This window comes from Chinchilla lanigera, unplaced genomic scaffold, assembly GCF_000276665.1.
Source record: "Chinchilla lanigera isolate Chin_1 unplaced genomic scaffold, ChiLan1.0 scaffold00083, whole genome shotgun sequence".
Classification (NCBI taxonomy): Eukaryota; Metazoa; Chordata; class Mammalia; order Rodentia; family Chinchillidae; genus Chinchilla; species Chinchilla lanigera.
Genome location: NW_004955484.1, coordinates 1,924,487 through 1,941,880, shown reverse-complemented (window position 1 = coordinate 1,941,880; position 17,394 = coordinate 1,924,487). Strand labels below are relative to the sequence as shown.

At 44.4% G+C, this 17,394-nt stretch overlaps 1 protein-coding gene across 2 annotated transcripts; it reads right to left on the bottom strand.

Annotated features, from left to right (window-relative positions):
• Window positions 1-2,103: 2,103 nt before the first annotated feature.
• Kars (lysyl-tRNA synthetase) lies at window positions 2,104-17,358 on the bottom strand. 2 transcript variants are annotated; one of them, XM_005403435.1, is made up of 15 exons: window positions 17,234-17,321; window positions 14,854-15,030; window positions 12,364-12,523; window positions 11,105-11,270; window positions 8,970-9,063; window positions 8,410-8,596; window positions 8,183-8,308; window positions 7,105-7,224; window positions 5,957-6,119; window positions 5,675-5,848; window positions 5,198-5,283; window positions 4,826-4,911; window positions 3,949-4,075; window positions 3,053-3,196; window positions 2,104-2,383 (listed from the first exon to the last, which is right to left on the bottom strand). In XM_005403435.1, the coding sequence occupies exons 2-15, from the start codon at window positions 14,994-14,996 to the stop codon at window positions 2,285-2,287; spliced, it is 1,875 nt and encodes a 624-aa protein (XP_005403492.1). In that variant the 5' UTR covers window positions 14,997-15,030; window positions 17,234-17,321; the 3' UTR covers window positions 2,104-2,284. The 2 variants fall into 2 exon arrangements, with proteins under 2 accessions (XP_005403492.1, XP_005403493.1); XM_005403436.2 differs by lacking the exon at window positions 14,854-15,030 and having other exon boundaries at window positions 17,234-17,358.
• Between the last annotated feature and the right edge of the window lie 36 nt (window positions 17,359-17,394).

Below are 17,394 nucleotides of genomic sequence, written 5' to 3'. Positions count from 1 at the left end.
TCCTCCAGAGTAGCCAGACTGATCTTTTCAAATCCCAAATGTGATAGCACCCTCTTTCTTGAATACTTTGTATTTCCCAGCTCCTAATTTAAAGGAAAGGAAAAAAAAACCACAGTAAGGCTCAGCCCAACACGAGCATCTTTTCCTGCTTCACTGGATACCACACTTCTTAGAGGTTCTCTAGTCTTTATCCAGTACACTGGCTCTTTCATGCTCCTTTCTATCACTGGACCACCATTGTGCTTGCTTGTGTGCCATGGAAAAGCCCTTTCTTCACGTCACAGATACAATGTCCTCAGGTAAATTAGGTCTGTCATACCTTTTCAATACCCCATAGACACCTTTCCTCAAAGCATTTACTGGAGCTATTTTATACAATTTTGGGGGTGATTTATTATTTTTTCCTACTCATCTAGAAGCTTGAAGGCCAATCCAATACAGAAGTTGGTGATTGGCTGGGTGTGGTGGTCCATGCCTGTAATCTCAGCACTGGGGAGGCTGAGGCAGAATTGCTGTGAGTTCAAGGCCAGCCTTGACTATATAGTGAGTTCAAGGATTGAGACTGTCTCAAAAAAACTAAAAAAAAAACCAAAACCCTCAAACCAACATAAGATGGTGATCTACAACTCTTCAACTGTTTCATGATGTAACAAGGACATTACGATCCTTCTATCCCTTCTAGCTTTTATCCTGTTGGTTTTCCTTCCAAATCCCACATGCAAGTTTGTCTCCTGCTGCTAGTTTCCCAGCCTCCTTAAGGTCAGACAGCTGGCTTCTGCCTCCACCCTTCTTAACAATCCTATGTCATTTAGGATGTCACCTTCCTTACAGCTTTCTCCAGTGGCTCTCATTGCCAAAGTTGCCTGAAATCCAGTCCCTTTTCTGGCTGAACTTGACTCCCACCCTCTGCCTTGAGCAGATCTCCGCCATCTTAGTCAATACCATCTTGCTGAGGATGTGCCATATTTTTGGTAGTGTTTTTTTCTGAAAGACCACCCGGTCATCTACTGCTTAAACACCAGCAGAGGTGTGACAGTTCCCATTTAGGTAATTCTGCACACTTAGCTTGAAGTAGTTCCCATTTAGGTAATTCTGCACACTTAGCTCATTTTACCAGCTACAGTACAAACCTGCTCTGTGAAAACAGACTAGCAACTCCCCAACTGGGACTTGCAGAAGTTTTGCTGAGGTGCAAATGATAAGTGCTTCACTGAATGACTGTTTTTCCCCAGCTGCTTCATGCCAGGGAAAAGGGGCTCCACTGTAATCCATACTGCCCATACTGCAGTGTGCCCATACTACATGGATGCCCAAAGTCAAACTTAGCTCTTCCCCTCAAGTACATACCCTCAGTTATTCCCCTCAGTGAATGGCAACTCTACCAGGTTTTTTTTTTTTTTTCCACACCTTGAAATCATCTTTGACTTCTCTTTGTCTCAGGAAACATGCCATCAGCAGATTCTGTTGCCCTGAGGAACTTAGGCAAAACACAACCACTCTAACCGTTCCCACTGCCATCCCTGCACTGCTGCAGCCCATCTGGTCTCCCTGCTCATAGTTACCCCTCACATACTGATGGGAACCACTCCCCAACAGCCTCCCATGGGACTCTTAACGAACCTTCTGTGACCACCAAGAGCTTGTGTGGCGCCTCCCTGACCTTCACCCACCCTTCAGCACACCCTCTGTTGCTCCTCAAAAATGTGGCCCTTTAGTCAAAGCCCTTTCCCACACACGGCCCTGGCGCACTGTCGCCAGATCCCTGCTTAAATGTCATGTAGCAGAGGTGGTCTTATTTTGAAATGCCACCGCCCCACCATTACAGCAGCACCTTCTCCTTGCCCTAGGGTACTTTTCTTCTTGGTGTACACCACCACCAGAGGATACATACTTACGTGTTTGTTTCTTGTTTATTTCTCTCTACACCCCAAAGAAAGAATGTAAGTTCCATAAAGGCAGGGACTTTGATTTGTCCACGACTGTGTCTCACTCCTTAGAACACCCAGCACCGAGCAGACATTAGTATCAATTTGTTAAAGAAGAGGGTAAAATCCTAAACACTCATTAGGCCAGCAGTCTGGAAAAAAAGCTGATATCCACAGGTAAAGAGACAAATGGTTTATTTGGTAACAAGGAGTAAAAGGAAATTCTTAATTCCTCTTCTCTCTTCTGGTGGCTGAACTGAATCATGGCGGTCAAATGGATGACCACACACAATCCCTTCACAGACTTGATCTTTTTGCAAAGATGCAGATGCCTGAGTTATACAAGTTGGAATTATTTTCTAGACAGAAGTGCCAGTCATTGTGCTTTCCACACTGTCAGTGCTTGCGACAGTCTCCTTCTTGTCTTCTGGCTTCATGGCAGGAAATAGGAGTACTTCCTACAGGACATACAAAATGCATTTTGAAGCCAAGAAGTACTCTGAACAGTTTCTACCGTGATCTACCTGTTGCTTTTGCCTATTGTTCCTACCCAAACCAAAAGATCTGTCTACATACCCCAGATGAAAAGATAGGTATGTTCTTTTATTTCAACTTGGTCTCTCATAGTAACAGGATAAAAGGAAGCCAACGTACAGCACTGCCTAGGGGTGCCAGGCCAAAAGAATGATTAAACACAGGCTCTATTTAGAAGAAATCAGATTTCTTCCTCTATAACAGGGTAACAACAATTTCTACACCTCACAGGCTGACTGAAATTAAAAGACCTCATGTAGCCAGAGGGCTTGGCACTTCCCAGAATCCTCAAGAAATGCAAATAGCGGGGTTGGGGATTTAGCTCAGTGGCAAAAGCGCCTGCCTGGCAAGCGCAAGGTCATGAGTTCGGTTCCCAGTACCGGAGAAAAACCAAAAAAAAAAAAAAAAAAGAAATGCAAATAGCATTGTTCCTGTGTTAGAAAAAGATTAAAACCCAATATGGTCAGAAGTTCCAAGTCTGGCATGAGCTCCCCTGCCCAGTCCTCCCGTAGCACAACGTTCTTGCTTTATTCTCTAGGCCCACCACGCCCCACCTCCAACACAGTGGAGCTCCATGCCGGGGCACCGTGTACCTTGATGTTGTTGGAGTCTGTGAGGAACATGGCGATGCGGTCAATGCCCATGCCCCAGCCGGCCGTGGGAGGCAGCCCATACTCCAGGGCAGTGCAGAAGTTTTCATCTATGAACATGGCCTCGTCGTCACCAGCAGCCTTGGCCTAGATTAAAGAGAACCAAAAGGTTACGCTTCTTCTAGGACATCTCAGAGTGCAAGCGAACACACTGAAACACTGAAAGGGAATATTTACTTCCGAGATGGTCCTGACACCTGGGACTTCCTGGGAATTGGTTCCCTCAGAACTGTACGACAGAGCAATTTCTTGCAGATTTGTGGGTCATGACTGATGAAATCCGTTTCAGATTGCACACTGATTTATCTGAAAACATCTTTGCTACCTGGGCTCTGGGACTCGAGTGGGACTCTCAGAGGCTGTATATGATTCTGTGAGTCTCCACTTCCTGAAACTACCCATCAGAGGCAGTGATAATATGGGCAGCCTGCTGAGCTGCTTTTTATTTGCCTCTTATTGCCATGCCACTTTAATAAATGTACAATTTAAGAAAAATAATGTTCTAGTTGGGCAAACCATTTTCAAAATAAGTGATATGTTCCCCATACAAATAATTTGTTTTTTTTTGGTACCGGGAATCGAACTCAGGACCTTGCACTAGCCAGGGAGGCACTGTGCCACTGAGCTAGATCCCTGACCCCATACAAATAATCTTAACCAGTGAAAACCAAAGTTCTCCTATTGAAATGTGACTTCCTCCAGCAAGCCTATGGCTTCCTTCAGCCTTCATTTCTGCTAAGTTACCAGAATGCACACAGGTAAGAGTCCTGGGTTAAGGCCAGTATTTCCTGATGAGTGGACTCTGGTGAAACGTGCTTTTGTTCACACTTCCTCCTTACCTTGGCCTGTTCCTCAAACAGCTGCCGCTGCCTCATGGGATCATTCAGCTCAGTGTAAGCATTGCACACCTCCTTCTTCATGACGAAGAGCTCAAAGCGCTCGGTTAGACCCTCTTTAGAGCGGTGCCTGGGGACAGGAGACGAAAAAAGAAGCTAAATATACAAAGCCTTAACAATTTACCACCTGTACAAGAGTTCCTGAATTCTAGTGAGCTCAAAGTAGTGACCGCTTGCAACCTGAAGCCCGGGTGCTTTCTCAGCACCAGTCACTTTGGGCGATAGTGAAGTAAGAGGGCTCCGGAAGACTGACGTTCCTAACAAGCAATGCGGTAGTCTGCTGCACCGCCCCACTCCTCCCGCAGTGCACGCCCCTTTTTGAGGCAGGGTCTCGCTACATAATTCAGGCTGGCCTGGAACTCATGGTGACCCTCCTGCCTCCGTGTCCAGGAGTGCTGGGATTACAGGCGTGCGCTGTCACACCTGGCTGCAGTGCCCTTCTTCCTCCTCATGGCCTGCAGGACTTGCATTGGTTGGGGTGCCGACAGAGGTCTGTTTGCATGTGGGGGCCTGTTCTTCAGAATGCTGCCATTTGGAACCCAACTGCCAGGCGGAAGGGCAGCCTTAGCTGTACCGCCAGAGATGCCAAGTGGAGACTCTGGACGATGGGACCGCATATGGGGAGGCCATGTGAAGAACGAAAGTACCCTGACACTACTCCCAGTTGAAAAAAGTCACTTGCTTTATCGCAGTCAATGCATTTTGGAGCAGGACGATTTAGTCCCTCTAGATCATCATGAAAATAAACTGCTGCTTTACACCAACAGCTTTGGGTTGGTTATGTAGCAGCAAGTAAATGCAACACCACACTTTATCTTACCATTTAGCTAACGGGCTCATGATCTGTGGGTGATCACAGATGAACGTAGGATTGATGCATGTCACTTCCAAGAACTCCCCAACAAGCTGAATGAGAAAGCAAAGCAGAACTAGACGTCGCTTCTGAATAGTACTTGACAGTCCCAGCCTAGGGGGCCCGCATTTCCCACCCAGCTGGCTTTATCCTACACCTTTCCCAAAGGCTGGTAGGGATTAACTGAGACAATACATAGGACCTACTTGGCACAGAGCTTAGTATGACAGCTCGAAATTTCTCCATTCCCTCCTTCCTCTCTTTCAGTGAAGCTGTGGCAGGACCCATTTCCTTGGCGGGGGGCACTGATCAGCACTGGATGAGGCCATGGTCTCTTACCTTGTCAAGGAGCCTGGCTGTGGTCCGAGGTGGAGGGCACTCAACATCTTTTGCTACACAGATATCATCAAGAATTTTGCGAGTTTCTTTAATACAAATGTATAAGAAGTCAGGACCATTAAAAAAAAAAAGAAAAGAAGAAGTCAGGACCAGGCACATCTCACTAACCCAGTAAATACACATGAAAAAAGCACAGTATAGAAGTGCACATAGGCCATCCCAACATTCTGAGAGGCTGAGGCAGGAGGATCCCCAAGTTCAAGCCCAGCCAGGACAATTACAGCAAGACCCTGCCTCAAATTATAAAATAAAAAGGACAAAGTATAGCTCAGTGCAAAGGTCCCTGGATCAATTCCCATCACTGCAAACTAACAGTAACACATATAAAGGGAGTAGAGTGGGAAATTCTAGCTCTGACCTCATCAAATTCAGAGCTGACAGGACAAGGGCCATTTGATGGAGGAGATATCACTTTACCTTCTGTTTCTAAGCGGTTGGTTTCAGGCAGCTTCACCCCTAGGGCTTTCTCCAGCTCTTCCACCATGCTGATTCTCCGGAAGGGCGGGGTGAAGTCAATCTCATAGGCTTGGCCCTCCGGACCATCTGGGTGATAGGTGATCTTGTAGCTGCCTGTAATGCTCTTCACCATCCCTGGGAGGGAAACCAGCCATTTCAGGAGGACCAAGCCTGGGAAACTGCTCTGAAAGCAGCACACCAGCCCCTCAGACTAATGTGGCCGATAAAACAAGCAGGACTCACCTGAAACCAACTTCTCCGTGATTTCCATAAGATCATGATAGTCTGCATAGGCCATGTAGAACTCACAGGTGGTGAACTCAGGATTGTGGGTCAAATCAATTCCTTCGTTCCGGAACTGGCGTCCAATTTCATAAACCCGGTCAATGCCTCCAACCACCAGCATCTAGCAACAACACAAGGGTCATGGCACCTAATTTCTCTTAATAGCCCTGGAAACTTTCCACTTACTAAATGGTTTTTACAGCTCAGGTATGCTCTCTCTTCAAAATGCTTCACACCCTCTTCTCTTTAGACTCTTGTAGCAGACAGTTTTTTTTTTTCTCATTTCCCAGATCATCTAAATATTCTACCTATTTCTTGGGCATCACCTGCCTTGTCAACCTAGGCCTCTCAAAAGAAACCCCTTGTAGGGTTAGCCTACATGTAAGTTACTACGCTCCACCAATCAGACCCACTAGTGAGATGTCAACATGGAAACTCTGAAGGATGATGTAGGTACTACACAGAACTCATTCTGGTGAAGGGGATCAGAGTTACAGCTTTTAGAGACAGCAGTTGCAGAAATCCTAGTGGGGCCTATTAGAAGAGACACTCCATCCTTCAGAGAGCAGTCCAGTGATACGATTCATCATTCCTAGTTGTGTGCTAAGTGTGATTCCTTGATCTTCCAGGAGACCAGGAGCCTTCTTATATAGCTAAATAAGCTCTCCTTTTGCTTTAATTAGTTACAGCAGGTTCTGTTGCCTGTAACTGAGAATCCTGAATGATGTCTTTGATATTTAAGCTGGTGATTTGAAGAAATTTATTGTGCAACCTCCAGAGACACACTAAACTTCTTCTTCAACAAGAGACTAAAATCAGATTTTATCTAAGGAAGATTATAAACTTAAAAACTTTAGGGGAACCAAAGTAGGGTAGGTTATCTGTACACCTGGAAAAGATAATCACTTTCCCCTTTGCCCTCTGCTCTGCAATGATCTACTGATCTTACAGAGAAATTTTACAAGTGCTACACTGATTGACAAATCTGAGAAATTAGAATACTCTCCTGTGTTATCTTAATGTTCCTTTCATTTCTAACTGCACCTGTATAGTCAAAGATTTCCCAGCTTTCTGCTTCTCGAAGGAAACAGGTGACTTATTACTACCTTATGGTAGAGTTCTGGAGCAATTCTCATGTATAAGTTCATATCGAGCTCGTTGTGGTATGTGATGAAAGGCTTGGCCACCGCTCCCCCAGGGATGATGTTCATCATGGGAGTTTCAATCTAAAAGACACAGGGAGAAACATTTAGAATTTGCTTTGTAGAAACATTTGCACTATGTACAAAGGTGTTTGCTGAAACATTTATTATAGAAAGAAACCAGAAATAATCTAAACTATCAATCAAGGAAACAAATAAATTGCATAGCTACTAAGAAGGTTTACATGTGTGCACAAAGGCTTCAGAATATGAACTAGGAAAAAGGCAGGCCCACCATAATACATAACGTAATTTTATATTTAAAGCAAAAATTTGAAAGAAACCCAAAAAAACCAAAAACCTCTAAAACCTTTACACAGATGTGCTCCATCTGTACCACCTGTAAGTGGTATATTTATATATCTGTATCTATCTATAAACATATCTATCTATCTACCTACCTACCTATCTACCTACGTACGTACGTACCTACCTACCTACCTGGAGAAAAAATGGTGAGAAAGGCTATATCTCAAATTCAAGTTGTGAAGTTAGTTGAAAGAAGCAACAGAGTTCTTTCAGTTTTGCTTCTATTTAATATCTGACTTTTTTTTTGGACACAGGCCTCGTTATGTAGTTCAGGCTATGAACTCATGGCACTCCTCTTGCTTCAACCTCCAGAATGGTAGGACTACAGACCTGTGCCAGCACGCCTGGCTATTTGATTGTGTTTTATAGTACAGGTACACTTGGCTTTCTTGTGCAAAGAAAGAGTATTTTTTAATGTGACAAAACCCAATATGATTTGATCATGTATTGGTACCATCAGCCTGTGGATGGCCTTACACCTTGCTTGTTATTTTGGAAGTCACGTCCTGCCTTCACAATCAGAGCAGTTAACAGGTGCTGGCAACAAAGGTCATATTCTTGCTAGGCATGAAGGATGCTGACAGGAAGTGCCTTGGAAAGGGAAGGAAAGTTAAGAGGCAAGCACAGCAAGGCAGGTCACCATGTCAGGTAAGGAGACCCCCACCCCCATCACCTCCAGGAATCCCAGCTCATCCAAGAAACTTCTTATATACGTGATGATCTTAGAGCGGATGATAAATTTTTGCCTCACAAAGTCATTCAGCATCAGGTCCAAGTATCTCTGTCGATAGCGTGTTTCCTAAACCAACAGCAGCAGTTAGAAATCACTCATTGATGCAATGGTCCAATAAAACGAAAAGAACGCACCTCTGTGCCACAGGCTGAAGAACGAGAGCTCACCTTGTCTTTGAGGCCGAAGTGCAGATGAGGTAACATATGCAGGCAGGGAGACAACAATGTGATCTCGTAGGGAATGATGCTCAGCTCACCCTTCTTGGTTTTCCCAGGGTTCCCCTGAACTCCGATTATGTCTCCCCGGCGCAGTTTGTTGTTGATATGAATAAATTCTTCCTCTGATTTATAATTCCTGAGTGAAAGGAAACGTAATTCAGTAAACAAAGCACAAATTGATATTCAACACTGGTTTACTCGGGACCTTTGTTTAAACAGCTATTATTCAGATAATAAGATGCCAAGAAGATTCTATGCTTCAGAGACAGTTGTTAACAAGGATACTCTTAGATTTCTACTGTCATACAACATGAGGGCAGGCATTGCTTTCAGGTGAGCTTTCAGGTGAGCAGATGGCCTTTTCATATTCTAAACCTTCCCCAACAGGTCCCCCCTTCATCACTCTAACTCCAAATAAAATGGTAAACTAAGACTACATCAGCCTCTGTCCCTAGCTGCATTGCTCTAGGCCAGCAGAGAAGGGCCTGTAACGGGATATTCCTATGTACCTGGAATTGGCCATGACTTGCAACTTGACTCCCTCTCCTCGGAGGTCATAGAAGATGAGTTTCCCCCCTGAAGCTCTTTTGGCATGGATTCTACCTACAAAAAGAAGAGCAAAAGTAATGACTGATAGAACCAGAGGCCATTTGGTGATACGTTTAAAAAAAGCTACCTCCGCCATACAAACCAGAACAATCTGATTATGGCCTGAGGTTTAACTCCTTTTTTTCATTATCCTAGCACTCAGGAAGCTAGGGCAGGAGGATCTCCATGAGTTCAAGGCCAGCCTGAACTATGTAACAAGACCCTGTTTCAAAAAAAAAGGTCCCAAATGTAAGTAATGGGGCAAACCAACAAGCTGTATAAGACCTCCATGTGGGAAAATAGCAGTAAGAAAAAATGGGGCATCTGACGAGTATGAGAACTGAAGAACCCACAAATAGCCAAAGATATTCACACAACATTTCCCTCCAGTATACCCACAGGATAGCAGCAGAAACTGGGAGAGGCTGTGTCTACTTCCACACAAACAAAAGCTGCACTATGAAAGCCTGAAGGGGATGGCTCAGTACAGTCCACAGCAATTCTCCAGACATAGCAGCCAAACATAAAAAACTTAACCTTGTTCTCTTCCAGGACAAGGAAACACAAAGGAAAGAAGACCAATAAAAGTGAGGAAGGAAAGAGCTAGAAGGGGCCAGAAAACCAGCTGTTGCGTTTCTGAATACCTCGCCAAAAAAAAAAAAAAAAGCAAAACAAAACAAAACAAAGAGGGAGCATAGTAAAGTTGAAAAATTATTTAAACCAAGAGCCCTTTTAACACTCGAGGAAAATACTTTTATGTAAAAATTAAGCAGCATAGCACTGAAGTCAAGTAACACTCATAGTTTTTATTAGAGAGAAGCCTGGTGCAGCAGTGCATGTTAGTAATTTTAGCACTTGAGGCTCAGTCAAGAGGACTGCAGGTTCAAAGCCAGTCTAGGCTGAGACCCTGTTTGTGAGGAAGGAAGATGGACAGAAAATAGAGCATACTATCCTGCAGACACAACGAAGCACTCAAAAAATTATTTCTGAAATGAAGACTTAGTTAGGGATGAAATGAGTTATTAGTACCTTAACAGACACAGAAAATGAAAACAAGATAAAATTTAAAAATCATAGTATAAAAAAAGATAAAACAAGGCTTTAAGAGAAAGTGATAATGAAAAAAACTGAAGCTGATCCAACATATGAATAAAAGTCTGAAAAATCCAAAGTAAGAAAAGTTGGGTGTCCTGGTGCATTCCTGTAATACCAGCAACTTGGGAGGCTGAAGCAGGAAGATCATAAGTTTGAAGTCAGCCTGGGAAATTTGGTGAGACTATGTATGTCTCAAAATGAAATGGGCTGGAAGTGTAGCTCAGTGGTAAAAGTGCCCCTGGGTTCAATCCCTAGTAATACACACAGGAAGAAACATTTCCTAAAACAGAAAAGATTTTAAAAAACAAGATTTAAAGGTGCATCCCTGAGAATACTGAGTCAGAAAGACCTAAGTAGAAGATGTAACTTAGTGAAATTACTCAGCTTTAAAGAAATTTTGGGGGCATTTAGTTATTGGCAGGAGTTTCCTTAGATAGTAGAATGAGTACTTAAAACTTTTTTCTCCTTAATTCTTTGAATGTCTTAACTTTCTACAACTAATAGTTTTACTATGCGGAGAAGGGGACAAGAAAAAGAGAAGATTCATTTTCTAAATTAGGTAAAAGAAGATCACATAAAAGATACCCTAACCCTGAAATACCAATGTTCTAGAAATATAGTCTCAGTGCAAGGGATTTTCAGGCCAAATATTGGAATTGTTAGGAGCCTGGACCCTGGACCCATGGTTCCCATGGATGAAAAGAAGGTCTTATAAAAAGACTATGACAGCAGCAAAAGCAGGCCAGGAGTCCCCTCAGAAAATGCCCCTTTCTCAGTAGCAGCCCCTCACCTGGAATGTGACCCACACTCAGGGCTGTTCTACTTTTTTCTGGGAAAGGACTAAGTTAAGTAGCTTCAAATCAGCCCACTCGAGAGCAAAGCCAACCCAGACCCTCCTTGGTGTTACTGACAAGACCTGCCCATGGCGGCCTGCAGTGGGAGGGCCAAGGCACTGTCCTACCTGCCACCTTTAAGGTGATGTCGGTCAGGTGATCCCCAGGCTGCAGGTGACTGTATTCTTGGATGAAGTGAGTAAGTGAGATGTCTACGTGGAACTTGTGTGGGTACGGATCCTCTCCACTGACCTTCAGCTGGTGGACTGCCTGACTGCGGATCTTGTAGTATTGCTGTTAAAGCAAGTAAAGAGTGACAGAGTGAGACAGTCTCTCTTTCTCTCACACACACACACACACACACACACATCTTGAGAACAGATCAGATTGGTGGCCCATTTATTAGAGTACTGCATCCCGCCTCACAGTGGCCCCAATGCTGTACAATGAGGTTTTTCTCTAACCAAGCTTTCCTCACCCTGAAACCTTAGGATTAAATATGGAATGAGAATTGCAGGGTTGCTGAACATATGCAGGGTTGCTAGGTCCACTGCTGAAAATAAAGGCCAGAAATTCAAAATGCAAGATTTGACAAAAATAAAAAACAGCGTTCTACCTAAAACAGTAAGAGTTTAACCGGTACAGGAGCCTTGGTTACCACTTTTGCGACCACACCTGTATGGTGAGTTATGTATTTTCTAACTACTCTCCTACTCTTGGCCACACATTAGACTTTTCTCTCAAGACAAGTCCTACGTGATATAAATATGCAACGTCCGTCTGCAGGGGCCAACAAACTTTCTGATGCAACTTCTCAACTCTGTGGTAATGGGAAAGCAGCCTTAGATCTATAGAGATAAATGGTCAAGGCTGTGTTCCAATACAATTTCATGTATAAAACCAAGACGGAAGGGTGATGCAGGGAGTGGCAGAGGACCTGGCCCGTGGAAGGCAGGTGTTTGGTCGACTCCCGTAAACCCTAGTCCACCTTCAGGGATCGACCTTTCCCTCTCTCTCTTCCTCTTCAGTGGTGCTGGGGACTGAATGCAGGGCCTTCTGTATGCTAAGCAAGTGCTCTACCACTGAACTACATCCCCAGCCCTAGGGGTTGCTACACGGCCCAGCTAGTTCCAAGAAGATTCATTAGTCACTAGGGAGTACTGGACTCTCCCAATCGCCTGTTGGGAGGTAACAGAGAAGCTTAGGGCCTGTGCCTTTAGCCAGATGGACTGGTAGCCCCCCACGGCCAGTGACCCACTGGCAGTGACCCAGGGCCCAGCGCCTGTTCTAGTCCCTTTTATTTTCTTAGTTACTGGTCCCAAGGAAATCTGTCCTGAGCCTCTTCAGCCTTCCTGTGTCCAGCCACACAAGTGGCCCAGGGACTCACGTTTGGGTCCAGGCTCTCTTCCTCGGCACCCACACCGTTGTCAGTGGTGTGATTAGTGGCAGCGGCAGCAGCTTGGCTTAGCTGTTTCTCACTGAGCTCTTTCTGCCTGGCCTCCTTCTCTGCCACTTTCTTCTCGGCTTTCAGGCGTCTTTTTAGCTCACTGTTGGAAAGAGGAGAGCATTCAATGTGAAAGCTGCCTGAAGAGTCCTCTATCTTCAAAACATGAACAGCCTGGGGAAAATACTCCTGCTCAGTTCCTCATACCTGATTTCTATGTAGTTCAGGCTGGCCTCAAACTCATGGCGCTCTTCCTGCCTCGGCCTGAGTGCTGGGATTACAGGCGTGTGCCACCATGATCAGCTTCCCCAATTTTATATTCCATCTCTAAACTCTTAGTCACTACACTCTATGCATATGAGATAAGTAAAAAAAAAAATAAAAAATAAATAACATTAGAACAAAGATGTGAAAGATCATTTTTAGACCTCGCTTTCCACTCTAGAATTGACATTAGGGACCAACTATGGATGAAGATGCACCAGGTCAAAGAAAACTCTACACACTGTACTAGTTTATATTTAGAATATAAAAAAAGATTTTCCAGAAAATTGGCAGGATAGGCTTTGCTTGAGGTACCTATGCTATGAAGTTCCTTGATGCCAGGGACTGTTATCCTGGTTGTTTGGTATCTCGTAGAAGATGTAGTTCCCACAGTACCAGACCTAATGTGATAAGGTAGTATCTCTCCTGTCTGCCACTCCCTTGAAATCCTTTTCTGAGGAGCAAGTGAGGAAGCACAGCAGTCTCTTCAGAGCTCAAGAAGACACTCCATGGACAATCTCCCTAAGTTTGGGTGTCAGCACTGGTCTCACTTTTGCACCTGCAGCCTGTTTTCAATACCCTAGAGTACAACACTGTACACAGCAGAATAATACAGGGGATGTTATACCATCACCGTTGTCCAACTGCCTAGGGCTAAATTCTGACAATCAATCCTGCAGCCCTAGGTGAGTGACTAAACGCCTCATCGGAAGGCGGAGATAAGACCTGCTCCCACCAGTTGTTTGAAAAGTGAGAAGTTTGCAAAGGGATGACTCTATCTTTGGTATTTAGTTACCACTCAAATGGGAGCTATTCTAGGCCTCCCTCATTGTCTTAATCCTTTACTTTGTGTGTCTAGAACAGAAACCACATAAAGTCAAATATTTCTGGTCAAATCTTTCATTATCGATCTCTTCATACTTGTTCTCCAACACTCAGAAAACCAAACCGATCTGGACAACTCGATATCCTTTATGATCTGAACTTGCTATCTGAATCAGAAACAAAAGACATTTGGATAGAGAAATATTCTCACTCAAAAAGAACTTATGGATCTTTGTTTCAAACTGCTGGTGATAACTTAGTATTTGGCAACAGTGAACTGTGGGAAAAAGTGTCGTGTGCACGTTACTACCTAGCTTTAGGGTACACTCTCCATTTTCCTTTTGAGACAGGGTCTCACTATGTAGTTCAGGATGGTCTTGAACTCACTATGTAGCCCAGGCTGGCCTCGAACTCATAGTGATCCTCCTGGTTTATCCTCCCGAGCATGAGCCACTGTGCCCAGCCCCACATTTTCAATGAGTTTAGAGTTACCTTAAACAACTAATTGAGGATTTGAATCCATCATCCTCTTCAAAGTAGGCAACTCTTTCTAGATAAAAATGTATCTTGTAATAGTTGTTACTTTTAAATCAAATCAATCCTAAAAATAGTCTCAACAGGTCCTAAGGATAACGCTAAAACTAGAACCAAGAGCAAAGAAATCCCCAAAATGACAGAAAAGGGAAAATAGCTGGCAAGGAGAAATTCTTTATTCACACTAGGTGTGGTTATGTTGGTAATCCCAGCACTCTCTCTAAGGCTAAGGGAAGAGGATTGCAAAAGCTTGAGCCCAGCCTGAACAATTTAGCAATTTAGGGAGCATCTGTCTCAAAATTTAAAAAAAAAAAAAAAAAGGCTGGGAGATATAGCTTAGTGTGAAGGCCCTGGGTTCAATTCCCAGTAGCACAAAACAAAACAACCCAAAACAAACAAAACATAACAAAAACCAAAAAACCAAACCTTTAAACAAAGATCTTTCAAACTATTCTGGAATAAAATCCAAGTCATTTTAAGACTCTAGGGGAGCTCAGCATGGTGGTCCATGCCTATAATCCCAGAACCTGGGAGGCTGAGGCAAGAGGATTGCCCTTGAGTTCCACTCCACTCTGGGCTATTCAAGGCCTGGCTGAACTGCGTGGCAAGACCCTTCTTCAAAAACAAAAAACAAAAAAACCCCAAAAACACAGTAACAAAAACTCTAAGGAGAGAAGATAAAAATTTAGAAAAGAGAAAGTGAGAAAGAACTACTGCTTTTGGTCCAAAGACTTACCCAGGGGCTTAACAGACACTGAAATAAAGAACAGGATTTTTGCTCTCAGAGCAGTAAAGATAATGGGCACCAACCTTCTTTTATCAGAAAGTGGCTTGTCCTTGTGAACCGCTGTGAAAGGAGCAAGTTGGCCCAGGCGAAGTTCCCTCTGACCCCATTCTGCCCAGGTTTGGCGCAGGGACCCCCTAACAAGCCTTACAGCAGCTTGTGTCAACATGGCAGAACACCCTGGAGCTAATGATTACCACGACCTAGCAGGAAACACAGAGATGGGGGTGAGCCGGCAGACAGTATATACCCGTCCCACCTATACGCTCTCTTCTGAATTAGAGGGGAACCATGTTTGCACTGCCGTTCAGTGTCCTGTTTAAGTTACAAACTTGAAAGGCTTTTGGCCCTGTTAACGCTGTTCTGCGACTGTACCCAACAGTATTCTCTTTCTTGGCTATGGAAAGAAGGTACATATCTGGGGTTAAAGAGTCAAATGCAGCTGGGCATGGTAGCCCATGCCTGTAATCCCAGCACTTGGGAGGCTGAGGCAGGAGGATCACTGCAAGTCAGAGGCCAGCCTGGACTACAAAGTGGGTTCAAGGCCAGCCTGCACTGCATGGTGAGACCCTGTCTCAAAAAGACCAAAAAAAAAAAAAACTAAATGTAGGGCTGGAGATTTAGCTCAGTGGCACAGCACATGCCTGGCAAGTGTGAGGTCCTGAGTTAGCTTCCTGGTACCCTCCACTCCAAATGTCAAATGCAAGTCAACAGTGTACAGGTAGAAAAGATTCTAGAATATGGGAGACAGAATGTGAGGCAGTGTTTCCAAAGCCCTAACCAACTATGGTTTCTCTCTAGATGAAATGGTGGGTTACCAGATGACAATGCAAAACATATAAAAGCAAAATGTCACTATCAAATGCAATCTCTACACAATGCTAAAAGAAAGGGCTTAAAGCTCGGTATGATGACAGGAGCCTATAATTCAACTTACTTGGGAGGCTGAGACAAGAGGACTCATGGAGCCCAGGACTTGGAGACCAGACTGGGTAATAAAGGGAGAGCCTATCTTAACAAAAATTAAAAGGAAAAAAAAAAGAGAAAATGTCAACCACACATCTCAGAGTCAAAGACAAGACCTGTCTGGAGCTCAAAGAGCAAAGAGAAAAAGAATGGTCTCACACCACTTTGTATTTATACATCATTAGTACTGGAAGACAACAGATTACAGGGATCATACTCTTCTGTGTTCAAATAAATTTGAAGGGGACCTTTCATTTGAGAATGAGATGCTGCCCATTTGGTGGGTTTGCTTCCTTCCTTCCTTTCTTCCTTATTTCCTTCCTTCTTCCCTCCCTCTCTCCCTCCCTTCCTTTTTTCTGAGACAGGGTCTCACTATGTAGCCCAGGCTGGCCTCGAACTCATGGCTGCTGGGAGTACAGGCATGTGCCACCACACTTGGCGTCATCTGGTTTCAAACTTGGGGACAATCTCTGGCAGTATAAAATGATGTTCATTAAAGATGTCAGACTAATGAATTTCCAGGAACAATTAAGAAAAAGAGGAACTGTTACTTTCAGCTGAGTGTGGTGGCTGCGCCTGCAATCCCAGCACTTGGAAGGCTGAGGCAGGAGGATTGCTGTGAGTATAAAAACCAGGGGCTGTGAAGTTAGACTGGACACACACTTCACTTTAGATGTCTGCTCCAGTGCTGGAAATCAGCTCTAGAACACAACCAGCAATGTACACCTTAGCATACAATGATCACCCAACGCTTTGGCTTATTAATTTTAAAACAAGACACTAATACCTATTGTGCAAAATTGCTGAGATTAGTCACACAGCTTGTGCAGATCAAGCATTATTCGTGGCATATAAAAACTGCTCAAAAACACGGTAGCTTTAAGTAAAGTCTGCAAATAGTAACTAATTTTCTTAAAAATCACACTTCAATTGGAAACCTTTTTTTCAAAGCATCTGCGATCTACAATCAATCCTAAAATTCAATTACTGATGTAACCGATCAAAATCCACTCAGCCGCTCCTAAAGTCTAAAAATGTTTCCAAAGGGTGTGGCTGTAGTGCCACACCTATAATCCCAGCACTAGAGAGGCTGAGGCAGGAGGATTGCTAAATTTGAGGCCAGCCTGAACTACACAGTGAGACACCGTCTCAAAATACCAGCTAACCAACAAAAACAAAAAAATAAAAGATGTTCCCACTGGGTGTGCGTGCCGTTTCCCTCCAGCATTTTCCCCTCGCAGCAGTCAGATGTGGGAGGGATCTCGCCAGCGCCCCGGGGCAGCCCTGGGGATGTAGTTTCTCAGCGCTGCGGCTACTTCTCCACGTGGACGCACCCAAGGGAGCAGGCAGACAGGCCCCCGCCCTTGGCATGGGGCTCAAGGTACTTCCCAGCCCGGACCTGCTAACCTCAAAGACTTAATGACCCACACAGACACTTACTTTTTGCTCAGTTTGGGTTCGCCGTCCACTTTCACCTCGACCCCCTCCACCGCAGCCATCGCTCCGGCCACCTGCTGTGAAAGTGACGACGGCAGTACAACTATTTCCAGGGTAAGGTCGAAGCCCCGCCTCTTCCGGGGCGGAGGGGCGGGCACTCCTGG